Here is a 23,236-nt window from a genome sequence, read left to right as displayed (position 1 = left end):
CTTTTCTCAGCCAGCACGTTCAGTCAACACTTTACACCCAAAGTGCAAATTGTGCTACCCAGAGAGCCCTTGGACCTAACATCATCACCAGTATTCACATGGAAAGTTGGACGGTTGACAAGATCAATGGCCCAGAGTTTCATTGAAATCTTTTTCTCAATTTTTTTTGAAAACTCACTGGAAATGAAAGGCCCACAAGCAACAAACTCTGCTTTATACAAGACACAGAAACTTCTAAGTAAAGCCCGGGACTGCTGGCTCTAAGAAGGGGTTCCAAATCCTACTAGTTCAACCAAGCCCAAATCCCAATGTGCTCTCTAGGAACACTTTTACATCTTGCAATTGAAGCTGTTTGCATACCCTGCTTCTCTTCTGCACTTCACACTCTAGAGCTGTTTGCACACCCTGGTTCTCTTCTGCACTTCACACTCTTCTCACTGAGCACATTCAGAGAACAGTGCAGGCTCAATATCCAAAGTGCACTAGCTGGAGAGCCCTTGTACCTTGGAGCAGTTGCTCAGATAGGTCTGATGGGTGGTTCAATTCCTCCATGATTCTTTGGAATCCATTCCTCAAACGGATTCTAAAAACTATCTTGAAATTGCATGAGCCTGACTACAATGACCTCTGCTTTATTGAGTGCATAGATGGTTCCAAGTGAAATGGTACCATCATCTCTGACAAGAGGTTCTGCTTCCTGCATGTTCAACCAGGGAAAAATCGCCACGTGTTCACTGACAACAAAGCTACTTGTGCACAAAATTTTTCTGTTTGCCCCCTACATATGCATCTCAGGATGCACATTCAGAACACATTTCCTGCAAAAAACATGAGAAAGTATCCTTGCAAAAGTCCACTCTGGTCTAGCATCACCAACATTGATTAGGAAATGAATTGCACAGGTTTCATTGTATTCCCTTGGTCTCCTTTTTCTAAAAACTCATTGAAACTGCAGGTGCCTGACAGCAACCAACTTACCATTGACCAAGAGCACAGTTGTTTCCAATGAAAACTGTGCCTGTTAGCTCTCAGAAGCCATTGGATTTAAGGCTTCTTCAGCCAGGATCAAAGCTCAATGGGCACGATGAGAAAAATGTCATTTCCTAATGTGGAAGCTGCTTGCCAAAATTCTTCTGTGCTGCACTTCCAAAATATTTTCAGGAAGCACACTCAGAGCACAGTTTCAGCCGATATGCAAAGAGTGCTAGCAAGAGTGCCCTTGGACCTAGGTCAGCAACTTGGAGAACTGTGGGCCCACTGGGAAGAGCAATTCCCCAAGGTGGATTGAAATCCATTGCTCAATTGTTTGTCACAGAATTCACTTGAAATCCAAGTGCCTGCCTGCATTGAACTCGCACTGACCAATTGTACAAACACTTCAAAGGGAAACTGCCACCTCTGAGAAGCGGTGGTTCTTCATGCTAGTTTAAGTAGTGACAAACCCCAATGTGCTCACTGAGAATAAAATGAGCTCCTGAATGTTGAAGCTGCTGAGAGACTGCTTTACTTTTGCACTCCCAAACTACTCTCAGCAAGCACATTCAGAACCGAGGTCAGGCCCAAAATACAATGTTGGCTGACAAGAGAGGCCTTGCACCCAGGATCACCAATTTTGAGAAGGCAACGAGGACTGCTGAAAAGATGAACTCCACAAAATTCCATGGAAACCCACTCATCGGACCTTTCTGAGAACACTTGAAATGCAGGTTTCTGCATGCAAGGAACTGTGTGTGACAGATGGCAAAGTTTGCCAAATGCAAACATGCCTACCAGCTCTGAGAAGCCATTCTCATTCACACTTCTTCAACCTGGGAAAAATCCCCATGTGCTCACTGAGAACAAGTTAGCTTGTGCTACTTGAAGCTGCTTCCACAAACAGTTTTACTTCTGCACTTCTAAGCTGTTCTCATCAAGCACATTCAGAGCACAGTTCAGGCATGAAACACAAAGTGCACCAGAAAGAGATCACCAACTTGCAGGAGGAAAGAGGACCAGCTGAGAAGATCAGTTCTCCAAAGTCTCACTGACATCCACTTATCACATTTGTTTACAATATACACTTGAAGTGCAGGTACCCAAATGAGTGAACTGTTTTTGATCAATGGCACAGAGGCTTCAATGTGAAAGCATGCCTGTCACCTGTAAGAAGCAGTTTTGCTTTCTTCTAGCTCACACAGAAGAAAACACCATGTGCCTACTTACAACAAAGTTAGTCTTGCAAGTTGAAACTGCTTGCAGCAAATGGCTTCCATTCCCCACTTGCAGCCATCAATGGTTGACAGATGGCACAGAGGCTTCAATGTGAAACCGTGAATGCCAATCATTACAAGTGCTTCTGACACACTCTAGTTGAACCAGGGAAAGCCCAAAGTGGTCAATGAGAACACACTTTGTTCCTGCAAGTGGAAGCAGCTTGCATAAACTGCTTCAGATAGAAAATTCCAAGCTCTTCTCAGCAAGCACATTCAGAAAACAGTTCTGGCCCAATGGAAAAAGGGACCTAGCAAGAGGATCCCATACATATGATTACCTTCATAAGGTAGCTTCCCAACTTCTGTGTGGAACTGTGTTTCTCCTTGGCCCTTATGCTGTTTTGGAGACCACTAGCTCAGCTTTGTGCAGGATCATCAGACCTGGACTTTTGGCAAGACCTGTACAGCCCTCACACATGCTCAGATGCTACAGGACTTTGCAGACCAGTCCAGACAACAGTAGGCATCCATTCATTGTCTGCAGTCTACAGATTCCTAGATGCATGGCATTCATTATCATCAAATGCAGAATTTTCATCAAAAACCATATATATATATATGTATGTATATATATATATATTTCCAATCTGAATCAAGAAAATCAGAAATATCCCCAAATCCAAAGAGTGGATCTCCTTTGTGATGCTACCAGTGGAAAATTCCACAGCTGACCTCATGGGATGGTACACAGTGAAAACACAGCTGCATGAAAAATATTACATGACATGACCTTCTGGTTATGTAGAAAGTGGCATGTGAAGTACACATGCATGTCTTCTTCAGACATGGGATTCATTTGCAAGACACCTTATCAATGGAAAATACTCCAAAATGGGAGAAATCAGAACCACATCTCCAAAGTATTTCAGAAGAGACCAACTCCATCTGTGTATCTATCGCTCAGTCAGTGTGTGTGCTCTAGTGTGTGTGTGTGTGTGTGTGTGTGTGTGTGTGTGTGTGTGTGTGCGCTCTAGTGTGTCTTTGTTTGTATTTGTACCAAGATAGCCGATACTTCATTGCCCCCATTGGAAAACTGACTCAGATAATGCCATCTGCCAAACTCCTAAAAACCAAACTTCTTGCTAATACAAGGAAACATTCCTTCCTGTTGGTTTGGATGTGTCCTTTAGGAATCACTGCTACATTTAGTATACTCAAATCATCACAGTAGATCAGGAAACAAAAACATATATATTTTAAAATAATAATATATTAATGGAAACAACAAATACAGGATAGAGTAACAACTATGTTACTAAACAAGGTCAAGGACAATGGCAAACTATAGATACAAACTTTGAAGAAAATAATTATCAATGTAAATATTTCTGGGCTGCCTCAGCCCTGCCCAGGCACACAGCAGCAGAATGGTTTTGCAAGCATCCTCAGGAGGGCTGGAGCCTTCTTTGTAGGACGAGAGGGAGGTTGAGGCTGGATCCACTCATCATTATTTTGGGGGTGGCTCCTTTTCCTCAGCACGAAGATGGGTTTTCTGTGAGGGTTCTTTGCGTAAAATACGTTGGCCTGCGCTGGAATCCTCAGCTCTGGAAAGAGAGGGGTATACAAAATAAGGTGGCTCAGGAGGTGCTCTCTGGGACACCCCAACATCTGAGAGCCTGTGCCAGAAAAGGCCAGAGCCACACACCTGAGAGCTCTCCAATTCAGCACCAATACCAACAAGACAGCCTCCACAGTCCTCCCTGAGGAAGAACTAGGCAGAGCACTTCCACAGACCTAATGTCGGTTCCTACCAAAAGCTTTGGACTCCAGAACATCCCAGGTCCTCTTACATCTGCCAAAGTACACCACTAGGGTTTGCATCTGAAATCTCCCACAAAAGGCTCCTGTGCCGAAGATTCAGTCCCCACATGAGCCATCTTCATGAGTGGGTTTGGAGGGAAGCATTGGATGGTGAGTGCTCTGGTGTCAACATAAAATTCTCATTCAAGATGAATACACTACTGGGAGGTGGGAGGGACTGGAAGAAAGGTTGAGCGTGGTTGGAGGAAGACCTAAACAGGGGTGCGCCCTGGGCAATAATACCTTGTTCCTGTAGGATCCACTGAATCCTCATTCTCCAAGTAGAGGTCCTCCTTCTCCATCTTTCTCTCTCTCCCTCTCTCCCAGCCTTGTTCTCTCTCTCCCAGTCTATGCCTGTTTGGCAAGGGCTGAGAAGCTCTCCACTGCCACACACTAGAGCTTTATAGACAGCCTCAGTACACAACCAAAGAGAAAGTTGTGAAAGCCAGAGAAAAGGCCTAGGATTCCTCAAGTATGGCCACAGTGAGGACAGGCTGACCAGCACAAATACCACATTAGAGCCATGCTTCTGCATTGGTGGAGCCCGCCTCCATGTGAACCAGGCTTCTGAGAATGGAGGCCACATTCCAAATGCTGCTCTATTGAGAACAATGGTTCCAAAGGCCAGCAAAGGGAATGCTTCCCTCCAACATGGTGTATGGTCCAGTGGTGCCATGACCCCAAGTGGGAGAATACAACAGCCCGCTTCTCCTTCCTCTGAACACGTGTTTCCTGTCACCCTCCTCTAACCTAGAGCCTGTTCTCCATCCCTTCTGGGTTGGATGTCAAGATCTCTGCTATGAATTTCTAAGGCTACCAAGGCCCCAGACAGACTTCCTCTTCCATTGATTCTACTAACCTAACAGTAGGTTAAGATAGGAGACAAGTGATTCTAGAACTCATAGGGATGGTGGTCTTCAGCATAAATAGGCTGGGATAATGGCTGCTGTGGTGTTTGGCTCACAAAAACCAACCAACCAACCAACGAAAAAGTGCTGGCATTATTATCAGATGAGCTTTGTGGCTACGTGCTCAGGAAGCCCTCATCTGACTCTAGTTAGGGATCATAACCTGGCTATTGTGATCACTCCTTGGCAAGTGAACTCAGGTACAGAAGACCATGGAATTTATGCAAAGACAGATGATTCAAGCTGTCTCCCAGGCTGTGTTTTCTTCCCAATTTCATCCTGTTACTGCTTGCTAGAATCCTGGCAATGCTCTGCCAAGGCAGAGGTTTTCTGGTCACACAGAAGGCTTTCAATCCTACTGCTTCAGTCCACAAAATGCCAGTTCCCTCTTTAGCCCATGCATTCCATGTTCCTCTGAAACCACTCCTATCCCAGACCATGAAAGCATACTGCTCCTGGAAAGAGGCTTTCCTCCTCACTCCTCAAAGATGTCAGCTTTGGATACCTGTTCATGTACAGGGGAGGCACCTGGTGGGGAGCCACAATATCCACTGGGGTATACCATTGGACCTCGAGACCTTCCACCAGCAGAAGTGCAGTTGGCTTTGTGCACGAACCCAACACACCTATTGGAGTGTTCTTGGGGGTCAGAGACTACACTTTGGTGCTAAGAGTTGACCTGAGTCCACATCCTGACCCTTGCTCTCTGTCATCTGATTGTCCCACTTACTCTGACGGTGAGAGATGATTTGGCCCAGCTCATAATCCTCCGGCTTCTCCTGAGTAAGCAAGTGTCGGTCGAGGGCCCTGCGGATGACGACAGGAGCCCGATCTTGGCAGGTCACCTGGAGCAGCATGGGAGACAGGCCTTCAGGAAATGGGCCTTGAAGTGACTACTCAAGGACAGTGGGCAGGGGCATTCTGGAGGCACCTCCACTCTAAATACAAGGGCAACATCCATGACCCTACTACCTGAGGCTGACCTCCTCCTCATCGCGTGGGCTCTTCCCATAGGCTACTAGCCCAATCCTTGTACATAACTTCCTGGACCTGCCATTGCTCTTTGTGCAGCTGCACTTCTCTCCAAGTGAAAGGACCCCACTACCTGCATACAGATGCAATCTCATCCCACAAGTTGAGAGGAATTGGACAATAGCCTCCAAGATCCCAGGTCAGCCCGAGGATGCAGGCGGCATTGGGAATGGCCTAGGCACAAAACCTACAGGCTTTGGTCTGGATTGCCAGGGCCCAAATCAGACCCAGGAACATGACCACACACAGGAGTGCTGAAACATAGCCACGAGAGCTCCTGGCCTCCAGAGGCTCAGTGCTGGCTGGGGTGTAGGAGGGCACCTCATCCAGCAAGGGTGGTCATTGGGTTACCTGGACATTTAGTGTGCTTGTTCCACATCCATACTGACTCTGCAGAGAGACCCTCTCAGCTCCTTGTTCAAGGAACATGCAGAACCTCACACTGCTGTCCTCCTCCATAGATGTCAGCATCCCATAGAGTGGAACCTGCAATCTAGGTCCTGGCCTGTTCTCATCTGTCACCTATACCTGCCTCTGCCCTTCTGGACTGCATGCTGCCACCTGACACACAGACTCCCTCAGACATGGTGGTGGACAAGCTGCTGCTCTCCCTCATCTCAGCTCCAGCCCTTCACACTGACCTCTCCCTTCTTGATTCCCATCTATCCTCCTGATCATCCAGAAGCTCCAAATTCAAGAGGGCATGAGTAGTCCATGGTATTGGACCAGTGTCTGCTCCCCACCCAGGTGTAAGCACCAGGGGACACCCCTGCTCCCAGGCTTACCAGGACCTTCTTGGCCGACTTTGGACTTTGTATTTCTAAGTGGACACGAATTAAGCAGGTGTCTCCCACCTGCTTGTGGGAATGCGGCCTGGAGGACTTGCAGGTTGATTCTGAGAACTGTGGGGGATGGAACATCAGCAAACCCAGAAACAGAAAGCCACCCCAGCCTGTCAGTTGGCTCTATGGGCTTCTAGCACATATGTCCAGGTGCTCAGGCTTCTTATTTCCCCAGGTGGGAGTGGAATGGCAACACAAGTACAGCTTGAATAAGGTAGGTGTTTACCTCCTTTCTCTTGACCTCGCGGCGTTTCCTCACGATGAAATATTTTATCCGCGGGGTCCTAGACTGATACATGGGTGAGTGGTCAGGGGCCTTGATTTCTGCAGAGCAAAGTGGAGAGAATTGTTAGATGGCACTCAAGGATTTTACCACAAAACACACACAACCCCTGAGAGTCTCCGCCAGGGCGAGCCTGCACCAGAATTGAGAGCCCTCCTATCCAGCTACAGTGCCACCAAAGACTCCCTCAGTGATTCTTCCCTGGAGAAGATGATGTACAGGATTCTAAACCAAAAGAGCACCAGGCAATGGAAACAGCACCTTGGGCCCAGAACTTCTCAGTGCAGGTTGGATCTGCCAAAGGGACACTGCTAGGCTCTGCATCAGGATTGGCAAAGGCTCCTGTGCTTAGGCCTTTCTCCCCAGGGCAGCCATGCTCACACATGGGCATTCAGGGAAGCGTTGGATGGTGGGCGAATTCATCCCCTTGCCCTGGATGAATCCACTCATGGATGACTACGTGGAGGGGAGGTGGTATCCATCAGAGGTGTGTTGGGCATGGACATGGGAGGACTTCAGCAGGGTGGTGCCCTGGAGAACTCTATTGTTTTCTAGGTTCGCTCTCCTTCCCCTTGTTTCTCATCATGAGCTGTCTGCTTGGTACTTTTATTCTGGTTTTTGTTCTACTTCTGGCTCTTCTTTCTGTCCTGCATCTTCTTGTAGTTCTGGGTCTTTTTCTTGTTCTTACATGGTTCCTTCTTGTTCTTCTTCTTGTGTATCTCCCTCCACCCTTCCTTCTGTTCACTTCCTTCTTTTTCTTCTTCTTCCTCCTGCTCTTCATCGTGTGATACTCTCCCCACTCAGTTGTGTCCTCTTTCTCCTCCTCCTTCTCCTTATATCTCTGGCAATGGTGGGGCATCCTGAGGAGTTCAAATCTATCACACTCTTCTGCCCAGATGCAGCCTCTGTTCAGTAGTCCAAGATGAAATCAGTTCTCAATCAATGGCCAGGAGTGAAACCAAGACCAAAGACAAGTGACTTCCTTTCTTTGTCATTGTCACAGTCAGGAAAGACTTCCTAACAGACATCGTATTCTGGATAGGCTTCTACCTGTGGAAGTCCGCACCTCATCTGGACCAGGATTGCTAAAATAGATTCCGCCTCCATAAAGTTTCCCCAATGAAAACAAGGTTTCCAAAATCTAGGAGAGGGCCAGCATCACTGCCACCCTCCTGCCATAAGGCATAGATGCCATCACACCTAGTGGGTTCCAGGCCCCCCGTAGTCCTCCCTTTTGACGTCTGTTACACACAAACCTCCCCTGGTCTGGAGCCTGCTCTCAACTGATGCTTGGGTTGAAAGTCTGTTTCTGAAATCATCTTCGTAGATTCTCAGTTTGGTAATTCCTTATTGACTGGCTTATTTTTGTACTAGGGATAAAACCAGAGGCAATTAAGCACTGAGACCATTCCCAGGCCTTTTTACTTGGGTACAGGGTCTCCCTAAGTTTCTGAGGTTGTTTGGAAATCCCCATCCCCCTGCACTGCCTCCCAAGTCCCTGAGATTCGCAGACACTGCCCCTTGCCCAGCTCCTTGCACCTCAGTCTTCCTCATGTGTGAGACAGAGCCAACCCAAATGAGGTGGTGTGGGAAAATTGGAAAACTCACTTACGTGCCCGACAGATGGTGGGTTCTATTGTGGACAGGCTGGGATGGTGAAGGCTAGGAGTGTTTGGCTCACAAGAAAGGAAAGAGCACTGGCATTGTGGACAGCTCAGCATTGTGGCCTCTGTTCTTCAGAGCCCTTCTTTGTTGCTGGAAGGAATAATAACCTGGCCATTCTGATATCTTCAGGAGATGGGCACCCAGGCACAGAGAACGTGGAATTGTTCCCAAAAGAACCCAAACAGGCTGTCCCCTAGCCTTGACTTCCTCTTCACTGAGTCCTGTTCCCAGTTGCTGCAATCCTGACATTCCTGTGAGTAGGCAGGACTTCTCATATCCTGGCCATGGATTGGGACCTGTGCTGCTTCCGTCCATAGCAATGCTGATCCAATCAGGACCCATGTTCTCCTCCTCTTCATTTGAAGGCATCCTTATCAGTGAGCCATAAACCAAACTGATGATGGATTGAGCCTCTCTCTGCCTTTCCCTCATGGATATTAGCTTCACATTGCCAGACCAGGTCCAGGGGAGAACACATTTAGGGAGGTTCAGCAGCCCCCTTGGGCCTCATTGAGCACCTCCACATTGGACACGCCCATCACTGCACTTGGTCTCCTGCACCAGGCCCACCACACTTTGGTATTTTGTGGCCAAGGCCCACTTTCTCTTGGCTGTGAGTTATCCTGAGCCCACTGTGGATCATGTCTCCCCACTGTCTGATTGTCCTACTTACTCTCATGCAGAGGAATCATTCTCAGCAGCTCAAAGTTGTCCACATCCTCATGCTGCAACAAATTTTGGTCCAAGGCCCTGCGGATGAGGCTCTTCACTGTATCCACACTGGTCACCTGGATCAGGGTGGAATAAATGTCATCAGAGAATGGCTTTTAGAGGAGCTACCCAGAAGACTGTGGTCAAACATTCAGGAGAAATCTCAGCTACATATACAAGGGCACAATCTTGTTATCCTGCTACCTGAGTGTAGCCTCCATATAACCCCTGGGTTCTTGCAACGTGCTACTAGAACAATCTTGGTACAAATATCTGCCTGTACCTGCCATCTCCCCTCCCCCTGGGGAGCCACATTCCACTCAGGTCAAAGGACCAAGCTGCCTATGCACAGACACACTCTCATCTCACTGAGACGAGAGCAATGGGCCAGGGATCTGTGCACCAAGTGTGCTCTGGGGTGCAGGCTGCCTTTGTGCGTGGAAGAGGCAGACGCACTGAAAATTTTGGTCCTGACTGCCACTACACAAAACAGACTCAGATACAAGAGTGTGTACTTGAGTGCTTCATGATAGCCTTGAGAGGCCCTGGCCTCTGGAAGCTCGGTGGGGGTCTGGTTGTAATGATGTACTTGACTCAGCACTGGCAGTCACTGAACGTGTCTTCTCTGAAGCTGGACACCTGCAGCATTAGCGTGTCTACTGCACATCCATAGAAATTCTGCCAAGAACCCCTTTAGCTCCGCATTTACATACATGCAAAGGCTAACATTCCGAAGCTTTGGCATGACCCCCCAGGTGATCCCGACCCCAAATTCCCACACCTAGTCATGCTAAGGAGGTTCTCTTCCCTGCTACAAGGAACACATCCCCTCCTACACATGTGACAAGTCACTGCCACCTCCTCTGCTCCAACCTCACTCATTGAGAATACCAAGTTCTAGGCACTGCAGCCTGCACCCTGGACATATCTCTGACTTCATCTGTCCACAGAACTTCCGTCTGCACTTCTGGCCTGCAAAACCCACACTACAACACCCACTCACCACTGGAGCTGGGCATGCTGATGCTCTCCCTCCTCAGGTCAAGCCCTTAAGATGGACCTCTCTCTTCTTTATTTCCCACCACAGCCCCGGGGTTGGCTGTGTCTCCTGCCTTCCACTGTGTGGACACCCAGGAGGCAGCCCTACTGTCGGGCTTACCAGGATGCGCTTTGACTCTCTCTCGCTCTGTCCCTCTAGGAGGACATAAATAAAGCGGTTGTCTTCCACCTGCTCGCTGGAGTGAAGCAGTGAGGAGCTGCTACCGGTGACTTTTCTCATGCAGCACTCATTGCTTTGGGTGGCCTGGGGCAATGATCCTGCAGCCACTGCAGAGCTGCTGCTCACAGCTGCTGGGGTCCTGGATGCCACTGCCACAGAAGGCTCCAAGAACTGTGGGGGATGACAACATCAGCAAAGCCCAGCACCTGCACCCCACACAGCCTGGCAGTTGGCTCTGTGGGCATTCTACAACATCCATCCAGAACCTGAGGTTCTTGTCCCCTTGGAGGATGTGGAGTGGCACCAGGAGTAAAGAGTGAAGAAGGTGACTGTTTACCTCCTTTGGCTTGACCTTCAACGACTTGCTGGCATCTGTTTCCCGAAGAAGAAAGTTATAATGCACTCCTCCAATCAGGCTGTAATATACTTTCGCATCAGCAGGGACCCTCAGCTCTGGAGAGGCAGGGGCAGAGGCGTGGTAGGTGACACTCAAAAAATACACTACCCAACATCCCCCACAACTGAGAGCCTCTGCCAGCTCAGGTCTCACACACAGACCTGAGAGCCCCCGAATCCAGCTACTGTTCCACCAAAGACTCCCCACTGATTCCTCCCTGAGGACCCTCTATGCACAGGAGGTCCAGTACAGGAACACCTTTCAAGGAAATAGCCCCTTGTACCCCAGACTCTCTTAGTTCACGTTGGACCCAACAAAGAGAAACAGCTAGACTTTGTATCTGGATTGGTCACAAAAGACTCATGTGTTGAAGGTTTTCTCCCCACTGCACCAATGATCACAGGTGGGTTTGGGGAAAAGCATTTGATGGTGGGTGCCTCCACCTTGCCAGTGGATTCATACACTCATACAGGGCTACACTAATTGGAGGGGTATGGTTTGGAGGTGTGTTGAGCATGGGTGGAGGATGTCCACAGCAGGGCTGTGCCATCCAGAGCAATATATTTCTCTTGAATTCCCCACTACTGCATTTCCTGCTCATGAGTATAATTCTCATTCACATTTTTAATCAATGTATTGTTATACTTCTTGTTCACCTTGTGTTTCTCCTTCTTGTTCTTGTTCTTCTTCATCTTCTCCTCATGCTTCTTCTTATAGTCATCTTGAACTTCTTATTCATGGTCTTCTCCTTCAACTTATTTTCATTTTTCTACTCCTCCTTCTCCTTCTCCTCCTCCTCCTCCTTCTTCTTTCTCTCTCTCTCTCTCTCTCTCTCTCTCTCTCTCTCTCTCTCTCTCTCTCTCTCTCTCTCTCTCTCCCTCCCTCCCTCCCTCTCTCTCTCCAAGAACAGTCTACAAGCTGTGAAGGGTTCTATTCTACTACACACTTCTCTCTAGAAATGGCCTCTGGTCCTAAGTGGACTCAGTTTGCAATGAATAAAAAGATTGGAAGCCAGAAATGATTCTTCATTGAACTGCTTTTCTCATGTACTCATCTAGGTCAGGAAAGGCTGCCAAAGTAGGCACCCTGTGGTTGTCTGTCTTCTTTGACACAAGACAAAGAAGCCTCTCTTCTTGGCCCTTTGTGGATAATAGCTTTGCAATGCCTCCTCAGGCCAAGGAAAGAACACGATAGGCAGGTCCACAGCCCCTGGGGAACATGAAGAACCTGCAGATTTATGCCCCATCATTACACTTTGTTTTGTGCACAAGTCCCACCATACTCTTCCTGGGCATTGGGCCAACGCACACTGTGTTTTGTCTCCCAGTTATCGTGAGCCCACTGTGACTCACTGCTCCCTACCCTCTGATGGTTCCACTTACTCTGATGGTTCTCGACAATATGCAGAAGCTCATAGTTTTTTGGATCCTTCTGCTGGAGCAAGTGTACATCTAAGGCCTTGCGGATTACGACTGGAGTCCTGTCCTGGGAGGTCACCTGAGCAGGGTTGAAGAAAGCTCATCAGAGAGGGAATTTGGGAGTAGCTACCCAGAGGACAGTGCTCGAGGACAATCAGAGACAAGAGAGCTCTCAACACAAGGGCACCATCTTGATACCCTGCTACCTGAGGCCTTCATGTGAACATGTGGGGTCTTCCTATGAGCCTCTAGTCCAATCTTGGTACAAGAGTTTGCTTCAACCTGCTATGCCCTACAGGGACAAGGGAATAAGGACCAAAAGGCACACTCTAGTCCCCACAGATGGGAGGAATGGTCCAGTGGACTTCCATATCCCTGCTCTGGTCTGGGATGCAGCTGCATTTTTGTGTGGACAAGGCACAAAACCTAGGTGCTTTGGTCTTGACACCCAGGCACAACACACACACGGACTCTTTAATGATAGGCATGGAAGCTGCTGGGCTCGAGAGTTTCAGTGCTTGCTGGGGTGTCAGGAGTTTTGGACCCAGCAGGTGCAGTGGTTCAACATGGCTCCCCTGGAGGTGGTCACCAGAGTCTCATGATGGATACTCCACACCCAGGAAGATCCTGCAGAGAGACCCGCTAAATCTCTATTCACATACATGCAAACTAGGACACTAATGGGCCCCTCCAAGGCCCCCAGTTGTCTGTGACCCACACCTACCCACCCCAATCATTCTACAATGGCTCCCTTCCCTTCAACCAGCAACATATCCCCTCCCACACACAAGAAAATGACTGCCAACTCCTCTGCTTCAATATACTCCTCCTCAATACCACGGTTCAATATACTCCTCCTCAATACCAAGGTCAGTAGAGGATGGCCTGTACCCTTGATATTTCTCTGACCTCCTCTGAACCCAGCACTCACTCCTGCACTTCTGACCTGCACACCCCCAAACACGCAGGCCCACTCGCACCCAGACCTGGCATGTTACTGCTCTCCCGCCTCTCTCTTCCTCACTTTCTGCTCTCCTTCCTGACCTTCCAAAAGCTCCAGTTCAAGAAGACAGGCCTAGTCCAAAGTGTTTGCTATGGACTCGGTCTTCCCCACTGTGGGCTCCCAGGAGACTCCCCTGCTCGAAGACTCACCAGGATGCTCCTATACTGTGTTGTCCTTTCATTTTCCAGGTAGATGCGAATGACGCACCTGCCTCTCATCGGATTGGTATATTTGGGCCGTGGGGAGTACTGAGTGGAGACCCCTGATGTCCTGGACTCCGGCTCTGCCCCTTCCCTGGGAGAAGGCTCTGGCTCTGGGGTTGGCTTAGGAGCCGTGACAGGAACTGAGCTTGTAGCTAGAGGAGAAAAGATGCCAACATGACTGCCTTGCCCTGACCTTCACACAGACAGACAATACCCCTGCTGCCAGGAAGAACTCAGACCCTTAGCCCACACAGGACCTCTTTGCAGACTGGGGTCACTTCCTGAATGGACAAAGGCTTATCCTAATTTCCAACCCAACACCAGGCATACAGACTCCCTGCAGTGGAACAACAGTCAGACCTTTCCTCATATACCCTTAGGTACTCACCACAGTCCGCCTGGCTCTCAGGCTCTGCCTGGCTTGATATGCCATCTTCAGTAGGGACCAGCAGGTGGTGTGCTTGGTGCTCCAAGTTAAAGCCACTCAGGAGGAGCCACACATATGGCAGCAGCTGCTGCAGACTCAGAGAGCCTGGAGGCTGATGGGAAGCCTCGATGTGGAAGTTCACCCAGGTCCCCAGGAAGGAAGGTGAGGCACTGTGGGGAGGCAGGTGTGGAGTCAGCAAAACCCTGGCCTTGCCTTCGCCATGGCCTCCAGAGCAAACCTCTGACCCTACCCTCCTGAACCGTCCCTGGTTCTGAACACACCAGTCCACCTCAGGAAAGACACAGTGGCTGTACAGGCAGGGACAGGACAGGTCACTAGGCAAAGAACCTTCAACGAAGGAGCGTTAGATTCATGGTATGACCAGCTCTCCCCTCCTCTGGGCAGGCCCGACACTCTTCTTCCTCTTGGCTACCTGCTCTCCAACCTGGAATGCACCTTCCAGGAGTGTCTGTCCTCCTGCCCACTCTTCTCAGGGCTCAAGAGACACCTCCTCCCCTGGCGAGGGCTGCAATGCTACCTCATTCTCTGTGAGCTCTCCCTGAGTCCCCCTGAGTAGCGGTGGACCTCTCTTTTCCCATGAATGCAGACCACATCTCTGTGGCCCTGAGGGAGGACAGGGAGGTGTAGAGTAGGGGATCCATTATCCCAGGGCCTTCCCCAGAGGACCATGACTACCTACAACTCCCCGCCTTACCCCTCCTACTGTTGAAGCCCCACACCTTACACTGCAGGCAGAAAACTGAATTGGGGAGAGCAGTCTTTCCTCAGCCTTCCCAAGTCAAATCACCTTGCAGGTCCCTACTCTAGAAACAGGAGCCCACCCTCTTGACCCCAAGCCCATTCCATGTTGAAGTTGGTCCAAGGGTCCACCATAGTCACTGAAGAGGACAACGTGCAGTTATGCCCCATGGAGTCAGGGATGCAGTCACATGTAGGATATGTACTCATGGCACCTGCGGTTTGAGGCTGACCCCCATGAAAAGGGACACAATGGCAGTCATTTGCACCCCATTTTTCACTGAATTATGAAACACGTGACTGGAAACGTGTCTTCACACAGTGGGTGCTTTCTCCATGTTCATCAGTGAATGAGCCCAAACTGCTGATTCCCACATATCTCTGGGTGTGGGAGCTGCCATGTCCAAAGCCCCTGTCCAGCTATGTCCCAGCTAGGATGCTCTGTCCCACTATGGAAACTAACATGTCTTTATTAACCCAAAAGTGCTTTTCCAAGGCCCGAGTTTTGAGACGCCTCTGGCACAGATCTACGTTCTTCACAAAGCCAACATCACACCAGAAAGACCACCTGGCCTTGCTGAGTCCACCTGGGAATGAGCTCAGTGCACACCATTGAGCTGTGGTGCCCAGTGTGTGGGGACTGCTCCACGGACCTCTGTGGATCAGCTGGAGTCAGAATGGTTTCTCTGCCTGAGAGGGGAAGTTCACTCCCCTTGCAAGGCTGTGGCAGGCACCTCCAGGACTCGTCCCATTCGGGGCTGACATTCCACTATGAGTGTGGTCCTCTATCTCATTAGGTATCACAAACCTTTGGGTCCCTGAGAGGTACATGGCAGCCCCAGAACCCAGGCATGAGGGGGCTACACACTTGGGCTTGGTGGTCTGGTGCTTACCTTGGGAACAAGAGATCCAGCACCTGCTGGGTGGGGATGAAATCCCAGGAGATTAACCCCATGTTGCTGCTGAAATGTAGGTTTCTCCCACAAATGACAGGCAGGAGCTCATTCCTAAGCTGGTCCTGCCTATAAGGTTCAAGGCTCTGTACCCTGAAGGGCTCCTCCGTGTTCTCATCATTTTCACCCTGGGTTGGGACCAAGAATGGTGGGTTCAAAATGGAAATGGTGACAAACAGAAAAATGACTTGTGCCAATACACTAGAGTCAAAGCACAATGGGACAGTTCCCATCAGTACAAACACACACACACACACACACACACACACACATACAGAGTCAGAATAGGAGTCCTGGGCCATTCATCAGGGATTAGACTAGAGGGCCTGCTGGGCTCACCTGCCCTGTGCTACTTACTGTTATTCTTGAGCTCCTCTGCGACAATCTCCAGAGGCTCTGGCGTCTAAGATGAAGCCTCACCCAGTGCATCCACAAAAGGGCTAGTTGGCCCCCCTGAGATTCCTGGGAGCCTGAGGCTCGGCATTGTTTGCAACCACAGGAGAACATCCTTCTCACTCCAGTTTCTCCAACCAAATGAGCTCGGATGGCTTGGTCAGTGAAGTGGGTGCCTGGATACCAGGGTTCCATGTTCTGTTTGATCCATTGTCAAGGCAATGATGTCATTTCCTGTGTCCATACCTGAGCCTCTTTTCACATAAGACCACTTTCAAAAGCCCTATGGGCTGCTGATTTCTCCTCCATGCCTACCCATCTCAGGTGCGCAGGTGTTCGCCAACAACTACCCAAACATCCCCACCAAAATCTGCCCTGCTTGGTGCCACTAGAGTTTCAGCTTGGAGCCTTCAAAAATGCATTCACAACTAGTCCTTCCCTCTCAGCAGCTTTTGGACCCTGGTCCCATTAATGTGCAACTCATGCTGTGCCCAGTCTTTTCTGGAAAGTAGGGTAGCATCTAATCTCTAGGGTTTATTGTGTCTATTGGCCCATAACACCCTCTATTCTCTCTGAAACCAGAGATGGGACTCACAGGTGGCTAAAGCACAAATGTAGAGATGGGACAATCACAAGAAGGGCAGAGACAAAGAATGCACCCCAACTCAATCAGGCCTGTGTCCCACACAGGAATGTGGCCAATGTCCGTCCCATCGTGGCTGCAGTTCCCTCTCTACACCATGGCAAGCTGGAGGGGACTGAGATGCAGAGGCTGCTCCCCTCTGCCATACAACTTCCCAAGGCTTCTCCTAAGATTTCAAAAGGGCCAAGTGTGTCTAGTGTTGGGGTCTCACAGAGACTCCGAGGTACCACAGCATCCTGCTGCCCAGAACCGGTTCACCCCTCACCTCAAGGGGGCTCAGCCTCTGGATTCATGGGAATTGAAGTGGGTACAGGTGATGGGATATCACCTCCAAGACTGAGTTATGCCAAGTCCATGACTCCTGTCTGCATCCCTGTCTCCAGCACCACTCCCCTCTCTCTCTTTCCTCCTCAGAGCAAACAAATCCATTTAGCAAGTGTGTCCTGTGATAAAGACATGACAGTCACCCATCCTCTCATTGCAAAAACACTGAGGCTCAGCCAACATGGATCCTACCAGGAACACAGGCATAAACTCAGAGTCCGATCCTCCCAGCCGAGCCTCAGTGGAGCCTGGACTCCCAGCCTCCTGAGTCAAGGAAACAGAGGTGCCTAGCCAAGCCACCTTGGATGCAGCCGCACAAAAACTGAACTCATCAATGCCCCTTGCTCTCAGTTGTGAGTAAGAGGGGAGGTGGTGTTTCACAACCCTGGACATCAAGTGCAGTCTCCAGGCTTTGGGGTGTGCCCTGGCCTCTCTCTATCTGCCCAAGCCCTCCAACTCACACTGGCCTTTTACCCAACCTCCTCCTAGGGCCAAACTCAATCCTGCCTCTCAATTTCTGCTGCCTTCGCCAACACACTGCTCCCCAAAATGAGCAGGGCTGGCTCTCTGTTATCATGCTGGTGCCAGCAGCAATGCCACCCCACTGACATAATTCTGAGTCCCAACCTAGGCACTCCAGCTGTCTTTGCCACACCTGGCCTGTTTGGGCTCTGGCTCTTGCTCTTTTCTTTCATGTGCATGTGTTTTGAGGTTTTGAGTTTCTCCCACTGCAGAACTGCAGCTGTAGCAGGGTAGAGCTCATGAGGGTGACATTCTGAGACACATCCAATCCCATCAGGACTGTGAACTGGGGTGATGCTGGAACACAGTGATGAGTGAACACATGGGAGGTGGTTGGACCCACCTTGCCTCTGAGTGGCTTCCTTTCAGGACAGGAATGTAGGGATGGGAGCACCTGGCGTGGGATGCTTTGCACAAGGCGTGACCATGGGCTCTCTTTCCTGGCAAAAATGGCTCCACTCAGCATGGAGAGCACTGTCATTCCTGGTGGCTAACAACAGCCCTGGACCCCAGAAAGGAACCCACACTCAAGATTAACGTCCGAGTGTGCGTGTCCTCGAGGAAATGAGGTCTCCTGATCCCAGATGCAAAGGGGTAAGTCCTCTAACTCCAGGGGCCATGAAGGGACATCTGAGTTTCCCTTGTCCTTCTTTCCCTCTCTGAACCCATGGTGTCCTCACACTAACCACAGTTAGGACCCTGGCCTCATTCCCCAGTTGGGATCATTAGACTCCATAAAGGACAGTCTCTAAAATGCTCAGTAAACCACCACCCTCTGCACAACCCATAACCCTATTCACCCAAGAGGCAAGAGGATTTCTATTCAGGAAAACCAGGAAAGGGAGAGCCTTTCTCAAGGACACAAGGACATTAGTGAGTGAGGGAGTGATTAATGGATGGAGAACTATTTCCACCACCAACTTCCAGGAGCATATATGGCCCTTTGGGCACAGGTACGGACCCTTTTTTTCCAATCAAGTTTTTCAGAGAAGTGAGGCTGCCTTCTAGATGGCACCTCCACACTAAGGGGGTCTCCTACTTCTTCCACATGTATATATTGCAACGGGCCTCCCACTGTGCATCTGAGAACACTCTGTGGGCATCTGTAGCCTTTCAAGACCCCAGAAACCATGAAGGCACCCCAGCACCAGCAGAGCATTTGTGCACATCACAACAATCACCCCGGGTGAGAACTCTCCATTCCACTCTGTACTATGCCCTGCCATCCGTACTGATCAGTCCAACCCCTCTCCTTCCTGTTTCTTGATTATACTACCATGGTTCCCACACATGGATGCCAGGGTGCTTGTGGACCCCCAACCATTTGGGTTCCAGGAACAAATGCCACAGTGGAATGTGTTTGCGAACTTCTGGATGACGGGAAGTCCCACCCTCCAGGTTTTCATCTTCAATGTAATGAGTGCAGAGGGAGCCAGGAGGGCTCTGTCAGGTAGAGAGGTGGGAGCTGATGGAGCCTCAACTAAGTGCCCAGGACTCTGGGTTCAGAGCTGGTGTTATGTGGAATTGTTGAGAGATGTGACGAAAACCCAGCTCACTATATGCAGAGACAGCAGATGCCCTCACGTGGTCAGGCTGCTGTGCTTCTCAGAGCCCCAAGATGTTCCACAGGTGTGGAGGTGGGGAACCCACGTGCCAGCCCAGGCTGCTCCTGAGCACCTCTACCTGGATTCGAAGCACGTGACTCTGCATCAGAGTCATCACATCAATGTATCCAGGCCCCCCACCCCAAAAGTTCTCTCAGAGACACTGAAGTTCAACTGGCTCTGGATTTGACCTTTTCTCTGGGATTCTGGGGGCCCATTAATTAGGAGGTCACAACAATTCTCAGCACACAGGCTGAGCCTACTGAGATCCCAGGAGTATCCAGGCATTGCTTCTATTTATAGTCCATCATGACCCACGACACTGTGGACACGTATTGCACTCACTAAAGAAACCACCAGGCCCAGGGCCTTCGTGCCACTGGCCTGCAGAGATCTGGAGGAGCAGGCAACCTATAGGCTGCGTGGAACCAAAGACCCTAGATCCTGAGATCTGAGCTGGACACACAGGTCATGTGCACACAGTCACCACTGTCACTGAGAGTGCAATTGAAACACCCGCAGAGTTAGCAGTGGACCTGGTATGCCCACGAGTGAGGGTGATCTGCATTTCTTGAAAATGATCGTGTCCAGAGAAAGGCAAATTTTGTAGGATTTCACTTATCTCAGATTCTCAATTATCAGGTTCATAAAAAGTAAATACCATGTTCTTTTCCTAGGCCTCAAGGGCACTAGAATTCAGCATTGATGGCAAGAGTATGTCCACGTGAGTTCTGGAGATGCATGGTGGTGACGCCTATACACCAACATGAACATGCTTAATGCCACTCAACTGTGTACTCCAAAATGGTTTAATTACAAAACGGATGTTTGGTGTCAATTACCACAATGTAAACACTTGGGAGACTGCTGATTGACTTATCTTAGCATAGTTTGTGTTGTATTGGCACTGGGTAATTCATAGCACAGATTTTATTTCTCAAACTTGGGAGGCTGGAAGACCAAGACCGGGGGCCAACTTGTAAGAACGTTCTTGTTGTGTCCTCCTGGGCAAGCAGGTGAAAGAGGGACAAGGGCTGATTTGAGAAGCCCTTTCCCAGGGAAGGAGAATCCATGGCCTAAGCACGTCTTCAAGTTCCCACCCACTAACACTTTATAATGCAGAGACAGAATAGAATGACAGCCCATGCTCCCCAGAACATCCCAACTTTTGGCATGAGTCCATTTCTGCAACATTTCACAAGTCATGATTTTGGATAAGACAAGAGTTAAGCTGAACACATGGGGAGCGGGCTCCCTTCTCGTCTGCTGCTTGCAGTGTTGCAGGTGGCCTTACAAGCCATCACTGAGGTTCTGCACAACAGCTCCGACTGCCCCCCATCACATCCCCATGAGGCTGACTCACACACAAGTCCTGAACACTCCCAAGCCCAGAAACCAGAAATGTTACAGGAAATCCAAGGGAGATTTGTTCAAAGTCAGCCCAAAACACCAGTCCACACAGGCTCAAGTCTCTTACAAAAGTGCCCGAGTATTTGCATTTAAACCCTGCATATCTTCTTCCTGTAGCACTTCCATTATCTCCAGATGACTTCTGACACCTAATACAATGAAAGGGCAGTGTGATTCTCTGTAACACTGTAAGATCCAGGAAACAATGAGGAGAGAAGTATCTGTCCAGAGAGACACAACTCCTTTCCTAATAGTTTGGATTTCCAGCTGGTGGGGATCATGGATGCAGAAGAATGGGTGCAGGGCCAACTGCACTTTCTTGCTTTGCATTGAGGGGAGGAAACACTGCAGCCAGGATGAGGGCTTCTAGGAGCTGATATCCTTCAATTCAACATCTGGACACATCTGACCTTCAGGCTGGAAGACTTTCTAGCAGGGGATCCAAGGACTTGCCTACTGTGGAAGGAATCCAAAAGAATAACTTACTTTAAAGGACATCAAAGAGGTTCAGGAGGGAGGGAGCCAACCCAATTGTCTAGACCACTTTTAGAGGTCAGGGGGTGGGTTCCAATGCAAAACACCGCAGTCCCATAGAGAATTCTGCAGTGTGTTGGTGATTAAGGAGAATGTGTGAATCCAGGGGTCACTAGGTCCTCTCAGCCATAAGGAGGGAACCTGCCATAAAGGAACTAGGACAAGGGTGCGAGGAATGCTCACTGGGGGGAGATCTGAAGGAAGGAAAGTGTACTCATTAGAAAAGTGTCCCCTGAAAAATTCTTAGCCAGCCAAAAGTCGTGTGAACTTGTGTGGAAAAAGAGTCTTTGCACAGTGATGAAGCTAAGAGCTCACATGATGGAACACGGCATCAACTGGGACCAAATCCAATTTCTGATATTCTTGTAGGAAGAGGAGAGTCTGGACCCAGAGACCAGGTAGACTTGGGGATACAGCCTAAGTGAGGATGGAGTCAGGAGGGGATGCCCATATGGGAACCACAGATCGTGGGCAGCAGTAGGAGAGTGGGAAGGGCTGGGAGAGTTGGGGGGACAGTCCCCTTGAAACTTGGGAGGGGTTATGGAACTGGGACAGCCCAACACCTACTGTGATGAGCCTCTGGAGCTCAACGGAAGACACATCCTCTGTTGTCGGCCACCCAGTTGACAGAGTTTGGTTGCAGCAGCCTAGGACCCAGCTGAAGGTCTGAGTTGTTGGCCATGCAGGTTGGATCTGGACCACAGACACCCTCATCAGAGACTGTAGGGTCTCAGCCCTGAGGCAAGACAAGCACCAAGTCAGGCCAGGTGGGGAAACGGCGAGGCACACACTCTGGGGGCTGGTGCCTGTGTTACTGGGAGCACTTCTGATCCCAATTCCCTGATCTGCTGCCAACACAGGCTACAGAGGAGGGTACAGGGACACAGACCACGGATCTGCCCCACTCAGTGGGCCCAGGCCAACACCACACCCAGCAGCCTCGTGCCATACCCAGTGAGTCTCGAAGCGGCCCCCTCTTTCCATCCTGAGAGCTCTTCCCTTCCTCATGTGCCACTAGCTCCCTACTGTCTCTGGCAATATCTACTCTGTGAGATGACAACATCCATGGGTACTGCTCTCTCATCCCAGGACAGTGTGGTCCCACACACCCTGGTGAAATGGGCCGCCTGGAAGCTGGACCTGGAGGTTGTTGAGGCTGAATGGCAGGTATGGTCCTCTGGCACTTTATTATTTAAGTTAAAAACACAAAAACAAAAACAAAAAACGGGTCTTGGTGCTCAAAAATGTTTGATTTGCATATTCTCATCCCCTAACCCCAATATTTTCATTATTTCCTCACATATGAAATCTTACTAGGAGAAAGTTAATTTCGTATTATACAAAGTTGATTGAAATAACATTGGTATAAATAATCAATCACCATACTTTCAATTTTTGTTCCGCTTTCCTCTTAGAAACCACATGGATACAAGAGAACAGAGGACAGACTCATGGAAATGCTTGAAATGACAAGAAGCTCCCACTCAAGCTCAGCATTTAGTCCTGGACAGGGTAAGACCAGGCCACTTTGACATCTGTCCCAAAGAGTCTACCAGACAGAATCCTCTGACTGATCCCTGACTGAGCCATAGGAACTGGCTAGAAAAGCCTTGACATCCTCAATACATTCTTCACTTCAGAATACTTGACAACCATTGATATCCATCTCTCGTTACCTTGTTCCCCAGCCAACCATTCTTCAACAAATTCAAAGGAGCAACTCATGCAAGCACACAGAGAGAGGTGTTCACTACACACATCCATGTGTGAAAAAGACAACTGGTATTTCTTGTTTGGGCTAATTCAAATGAAATCCCTTCTGCATGACCTCCACAAACCAAAGGAAAATATTTGTGAAATTCCCACATAGAAGAGAAGATACACTTGCCAAGGAGGCAGTGCCAAGAATTTTGACACTCCAAATGTAGAGTGTG

General features: G+C 49.5%; 1 protein-coding gene across 3 annotated transcripts; it reads right to left on the bottom strand.

Annotated features, from left to right (window-relative positions):
• Positions 1-3,424: 3,424 nt before the first annotated feature.
• LOC144374866 (uncharacterized) lies at positions 3,425-22,038 on the bottom strand. Of its 3 annotated transcripts, XM_078037625.1 has the most exons (12): positions 21,870-22,038; positions 15,813-21,224; positions 14,122-14,330; positions 13,680-13,885; positions 12,492-12,606; positions 11,050-11,165; positions 10,653-10,883; positions 9,456-9,570; positions 7,061-7,158; positions 6,778-6,894; positions 5,691-5,805; positions 3,425-3,796 (listed from the first exon to the last, which is right to left on the bottom strand). In XM_078037625.1, the coding sequence occupies exons 2-12, from the start codon at positions 16,172-16,174 to the stop codon at positions 3,591-3,593; spliced, it is 1,890 nt and encodes a 629-aa protein (XP_077893751.1). In that variant the 5' UTR covers positions 16,175-21,224; positions 21,870-22,038; the 3' UTR covers positions 3,425-3,590. The 3 variants fall into 3 exon arrangements, with proteins under 3 accessions (XP_077893751.1, XP_077893752.1, XP_077893753.1); XM_078037626.1 differs by lacking the exon at positions 6,778-6,894; XM_078037627.1 differs by lacking the exon at positions 10,653-10,883.
• Between the last annotated feature and the right edge of the window lie 1,198 nt (positions 22,039-23,236).

This window comes from Ictidomys tridecemlineatus, unplaced genomic scaffold, assembly GCF_052094955.1.
Source record: "Ictidomys tridecemlineatus isolate mIctTri1 unplaced genomic scaffold, mIctTri1.hap1 Scaffold_910, whole genome shotgun sequence".
Taxonomy (NCBI): Eukaryota; Metazoa; Chordata; class Mammalia; order Rodentia; family Sciuridae; genus Ictidomys; species Ictidomys tridecemlineatus.
The sequence above is the reverse complement of the archived record's forward strand: the minus strand, read 5'-3'. Positions and strand labels throughout refer to the sequence as shown.